The sequence below is a fragment of the Macadamia integrifolia genome, chromosome 14, assembly GCF_013358625.1.
Source record: "Macadamia integrifolia cultivar HAES 741 chromosome 14, SCU_Mint_v3, whole genome shotgun sequence".
NCBI lineage: Eukaryota > Viridiplantae > Streptophyta > Magnoliopsida > Proteales > Proteaceae > Macadamia > Macadamia integrifolia.
In genome coordinates this window covers 9,096,473-9,102,486 of record NC_056570.1, presented here as the reverse complement: position 1 = coordinate 9,102,486, position 6,014 = coordinate 9,096,473, and the positions used below count along the sequence as shown (strand labels likewise).

General features: G+C 38.8%; 1 protein-coding gene across 1 annotated transcript; it reads right to left on the bottom strand.

Moving 5' to 3' along the window:
- Positions 1-1,872: 1,872 nt before the first annotated feature.
- On the bottom strand, positions 1,873-4,480 carry LOC122060458 (CBL-interacting serine/threonine-protein kinase 14-like). The gene is made up of 2 exons (XM_042623546.1): positions 2,898-4,480; positions 1,873-2,353 (listed from the first exon to the last, which is right to left on the bottom strand). The coding sequence occupies exon 1, from the start codon at positions 4,303-4,305 to the stop codon at positions 2,983-2,985; it is 1,323 nt and encodes a 440-aa protein (XP_042479480.1). The 5' UTR covers positions 4,306-4,480; the 3' UTR covers positions 1,873-2,353; positions 2,898-2,982.
- Positions 4,481-6,014: the final 1,534 nt, after the last annotated feature.

Below are 6,014 nucleotides of genomic sequence, written 5' to 3'. Positions count from 1 at the left end.
CGGCTGGAGCAAGTGGGTATACACGAGGACAAGCTGTGGGCCAACCAAGGGTGGCATATGCTTAGGTCCTTTTGGACTTTGAAGGCATGAGGTGTCACCAATTGTGAGGACTGGGTGGGTTTCCTGGAACTCTCCTTGCCTCTTTTGTGGAAAAAATGATGTGAGTCTAATATTGAACATTAGTTGTTACCTAAATCAAGATCTCTATTGAACATAAGTTACCATCTAGATTAAGGTCTAGCATCCATTATTAATTCAAATTGAATTCGAAATAACTCCATCCAAACTTTCTGATCACAGTTTAAGGTTTGTGTTAGGTTGTGGTCCGAGGAAGGGGTTAGACACCTCGGTCCATTCTGGTAAAAATCAGACTTTAACCCTTGGTCTATACAGGTATTATTGAATGTGCCAACGAGGTTTGAGTACACAAACAACACTGTCACAAATTCATTGAAAAGAAAACATGATAAAAAATTGAAGAAAATTTTTTAAATCCACATACCTATATCCAACTCCCATATCAACTGCTCTTCATAGTTAGTATATCGAATGTAAAGCAAACATGTTGAAAGTGTAAAAACAAAGCTGGCCCTAGCATTTGTCTCATGAATCATGGTAATATGACATCAAGAATATGGAGATGATAGATCATTGCATACAATAATTATGAATATTGAACCAAGAAAGAAAAATATTAGACATTTGATTGAAGAAAAATTATGCAACTGTATAAATATGCTAAAAAATAAAGAATTAAATGAGATAAAACTATATGTAGAAAATTAAATAAATATGGTAAAAAACTGAGAAAATCAGGTTAAATAGGAAACACAATAGTAAATAGTTTTTAAAGAAAAAATTATTACAAAAAAGCACAAGAAAATACCTTTAGCTGACCTGGAATACGAGATTATGTGAAGAAGAAATCTTTATAGAACAAAAAAGAATAAAATCCGAGAAAAATATAAAATGAATCTTAAAAATAAGAAAATTGTACAACAGATAGAGTGGCTCTCTACATTGGACTTTCGACAGTAAATTTCATCTTTAAACTTCAACCCTCTATTATATATGGGAAAAGAACGCTCCCTTGTCTTATGGCCTTACATCAGTTCGGGCACTAATGAAAGGGTGCACATAGCCATAAACAAGGGTGGGTTTTTTGGGTTTACTGTTAGAAAGCGAGAGCAACTGGACTTAGGGTGATGATTCCCTTGAAAACAACCTGATCGGGTCCATAGTTACTTTTTTCTAAACCAAGTTGAGCTTATACACGCGGCTACCACTTGCTATTGTTACTATGACTACGAGAGCTAGGGGTTACTATGACTGCAAGATAATTAAGGGTGCCTTGGCCTGGTGGCAGATGTGAGTTGACGTAAGAAGTTCTTTTTTCACTTTTGGTGAAGGGAAACTCAGTACCTACCTAGAACTCAGTTTTATTGAACTTTCCATCCATTAATATAGGTGCATGGTTGGATTATTAGTTTAAATACATTTTTCCCTTCAGTGTGAATTCGTAGCAAATCTGAGAATGCAAAACAAAAAGAGCAAAGGGAATGTTTTTCTTCGCCAGGTGGTGAGGTTTATTACTTCATCCTAGAGTTAACAAACACCGATAGGGTTTTACAACCTTTTCCAAAATACCTCCTGTAACTCCCTAACACAAGTCCAAGGCCTGGTCGGTGAATGAAATGGATTCTCATTCATTGTGGCCCGACCAAGCCTTAGGAAAACTCGATCCAACAACAAATAACATTACGCTGATATTGTTTCCATGCAAAATTACCTATCCCCCCATGGGCACATGAGCCTGGATTGGAGAAACAACAAGAAACGGCTAGATTCAATGAACCTGTTAAAAAAAAAAAATGGCAGAAGAAGATTTTATTTATATCAACTTGAAAAGCTATGATAGGATTAGGATACATGGCTCTCCTATCACTATAGATCGGAATTGTACACATTACAACAGTATATATCTTTCAAGCCAGTAGTCAGCTATGTTGTTAATCTCCATTACAACAAATTAAAAATTACAAAAAAGAACGAAAAGTAAGAATATAAGTGCATAATGTCTTTCAGATAGATCTAATCTCTAAAAGGGATTTTTTAGAGTGCCTTTGAAGATATGTTATCACATGATCATTGCTATTCGATTCAACAATCAGGTTATCATTAATTATCATCATATCCTCCAGATATAGTCTCAAGTAAAGCCGACCAGATAACCATGGCTTCACATTTGTTCTATGTAGTCAGAGACAAATAGTGCAAATCTGCAACTCCCAAAATGATCTCCAATGATGAAACCAAAAGTCCTGTAGAGGTGCCGGTTGGTGGCAGAATGTTCCTGCATTTCATAAAGATGTAGGAGTTATCAAATTTCAGAATTCTCCAATATTGACAATTTTTTTTTTCTAAACCTATATTGCCTACAATTCAATGGAGATTTGCCAGCTGCCAACTAACTACAGGTGAAAGGACCATAGGTTTCCATATTTGTAGAGAGCGGATCAAGTTTATGTACGAGATTCACGTACAAAAACAATCTCGTACATACATCTCTTGTTCAGAGAAAAAAGACTATTATCCAGTGCACCATTGCGTAGGCGGAAAAAGTCCTTTACCATTGTTCCAAGCAACGACCCCTACGTACGTCTCTTGTTCGTAGATTTTAAATTCACTTTTTCTCCCTCATTTAACAGATTTCTAATCCACAAACCAGATATACGAAAACATTCTCTTACATGAATCTGTTTTTGAACAAGAACCGGGCAAAAATAATTACTGAGCAAGACCCAATTCTTGCACTTGTTTAGTTGTTTTTTATCTTTTTTGAGTTGCTTATAGCCTTATATGGCAATTTGTTATTAACTTTACAGAATAATACATACACAGATATTAAAAGTTACGATAAAAAGCAGAATCAGTCTCTCGCCCGGGACCCGATAGGGGTTCTGGTGGATCACCGGCGGATTGTTAAGTAGCGACAGAGTCGCCGGAAACCTGGGTGGTTTCCGGTTGGTAAACCAGGCTGCTCAGCTCCGGTCGAATCTTCGTACTCCAAAGCCTTTCGCCGGACCGTACATCACCACCATTCTTGACCTCCACCACCACCAGATTCTCGGTCAACCGGTACACCTCCATTCTGACTTTGAAATTACCGTTTTGCCCCTCCATCTCAATCATCCACACTTTCTTCCCTCGCACAGATATACCTTCTCGCTTCCCAACCTCCTCAACCTTCTCAATTATTCTCTCCGGTGATTCGGCCGATACGAATCTCTCCCCATTGACCAATTTATCGGAACTGTTAAACAATCCAGACAAATCGAAACCAGATGAGAAGGAGATTAGATCGAAGGCGTTCAAGGAATTACAGCTCTGTTCCTCTTTTTTCGTGAAATCGTCTTCGTCGTTGTGGAATTTCACCTCTTTAAACCCTCCCTTCTTGAACCATTGATCATGGAGAATCTCGTTGACAGTGATTCGAGTATCAGGGTTCGTATCAAGGAGACGTGACAACAATCGCCGGAGCTCCGGCGAGAACCATTTCGGACACCGAAACACTCCTCTGTAAATCTTCTTGTACATTGTCATGAGATTTGGATCGTTAAAGGGAAGAAACCCAGCATTCAAGACGTAGAGGATGATCCCACATGACCAGATATCAACCTTAGCACCATCGTAACCTTTCTTCGCTAGAATCTCCGGTGCCACATAAGCAGGGGTCCCGCACAGAGTATGTAACATACCATCGTCTCGGATCTGTTCGGTTATCGCGCTGAGACCGAAATCTGTAACTTTGAGATCGCCGGATTCATCGATGAGAACGTTCTCTGGTTTCAGATCTCTATGGAAGACGCCGTGAGAATGACAGTAACCAACGGCGAAGATCAATTGTTGGAAATACCTACGGTTGAGATCTTCGTTGAGACGACCTTTAGCGACCTTAGCGAAGAGCTCACCTCCCTTGATGAACTCCATAACGAAAAAGATCTTAGTTTTGGTAGCGAGAACCTCGAAGAGCTTCACGATGTGAGGATGGCACAACCGATGCATGATCGAGATTTCTCGCTTGATCTGAGGAACAAGACCTCCTTTAAGAATCTTCTGTTTACTGAGAGCTTTAATGGCGACGCTTTGTCCTGTTCGAATGTTCCTGGCATGGTAGACCTTAGCGAAAGCTCCACAGCCGAGAAGCCTTCCGAGCTCATATTTGCCAAATAAAGCATTCTCCGGTGATAATTCAAAGATCTCCGGCTCTGAATTGCCTGTGGTCATCTCTTCGATCTCTGGCATTGCAAACCAGAGATCGAATCTTAATAAGCTTCGGATTTGCTTCGGTCACTCGAAGTGACGATTCGTAATCTTTGTGAGAGAGAGAGAGAGAGAGAGAGAGAGAGAGAGAGAGAGAGAAAGAAGCGGAAGCTCTGTTCGAGAGAATAGAATGAGAAGAGGGAGAGAGGGAGAGAGGGCGAGAGGGAGAAAGAGAAGCCTCTAAAAAGTGGAGTTGGAACGGGACACCCGTGCTTTGAGGTTACTTGAATGAGCCGTTGAACCGGACAAACAGATAAGGACTATTTTCTGTTTTTTCTTCTTTTTTATTTTTATTTTTTTTTTAGGAAGCAATATTGGAAATAATGTTGGCTATATACGCGTGTTGTTTGTTGCTTATATATATGGAAGCTTAATACGTATTGTATACGTATTTGAATTTTTCCCTAGAAGTATAGGTATAGGGCTGGTTGTATTTATATAAGGTATATATTGATATGAATACAGCTGGCGTTATCAGAGAGTCACCCCCTGTTACTTACTGGGAAAAAGGAAATTTGGCTACTGTTGGTAGTAGTGAAGAAAATGGAATTTTGAAAAATATCATCTTTGATTGGAATTTATAAAAAAAAAAAGAAAAAAACCCCCAAAATTCCATTTCCCTTTCTGTTATTAGGAGTAGTTAGAAAGTTTCGTTCTATTGTCTATTGATTTGCCAGCTATAGGAAGTAATTGAAAAAAGAAAAGAAAAAAGACAATTCTAAAACGGGGTGTGACCTTTACATCCAGACAATGCCTCCTCTTTCAAGAAAAGTAGAAAACTTGCCTTTGTTGATGCTTTTATTAGTTTCCATTGACCCGCGTTGATGTAAGAGCCCAATGCCTGTTAGGAACATTTAAAATAATAATAATAATAATAATAATAATAATAATAAATAAATATAAATATATAAATCCTTTTTACATTTTTTTTTTTTGGGGTAGAAAAGCAATTCTGTTTAATGACTTCTTTGTTTACCTTATAGGATGACCTTTTCAATGGTTGAGATAAAATTGATTTTTGGAGTTCTAAGGTTGCGTTTGATTTCTTTGATAAAAATCACTGAGAGGATGTTTTCTTGAAGGGCATATGGAAACTTTGGAAATTATTGCTTTTGAAACCTTAGGGGACTGGATCTTCAAGTTATCTTTGATGAATTGGAATCTAACCGTGAGCAAGGCCTTTTTCAGAGCATCTGCAAGTTGATCTGTGTTGGAGATAAATTGAACTAAGAAATGACGCTTAGCGACTCTTTCACGCACAAAGTGAAAGTCGATCCAGACATGCTTCGTTCGGTCATAGAAAATAGGATTTGGAAAGAGGTAGGTGGCGTCAATATTGTCACACCATAGCGTGGGTGGACCACAAACTAGAAAACCGAACTCATAAAATAGAGACTCCAACCAAATAAGCTTCGCGAAAGTATCAACAAGAGACTTGTATGTACTCTGCTTCAGTGGAGGAGTAAGCAACCGTCTTCTGCTTTTAGAGGAGCAAGAGATGAGGTTGGGACCAAGGAAAATAGCAAAGCCCCTTGTTGAGCTATGATCAATGCTACTGCCTGTCCAGTCAGCATATAGAAATGCTTGCAGAGACACTTAGAGAGCATTCAAAAAGAAGCCCATGAGAACTGCTATACTTCAGGAAGCGTAGGATTCTTGTCACTAGTGCCCAGTGCTCCTCTTTGGGAGCA

Excerpts from the sequence above, each read along its gene's own strand:
- LOC122060458 (XM_042623546.1), bottom strand. The coding sequence starts at position 4,305 with ATGCCAGAGATCGAAGAGATGACCACAGGCAATTCAGAGCCGGAGATC.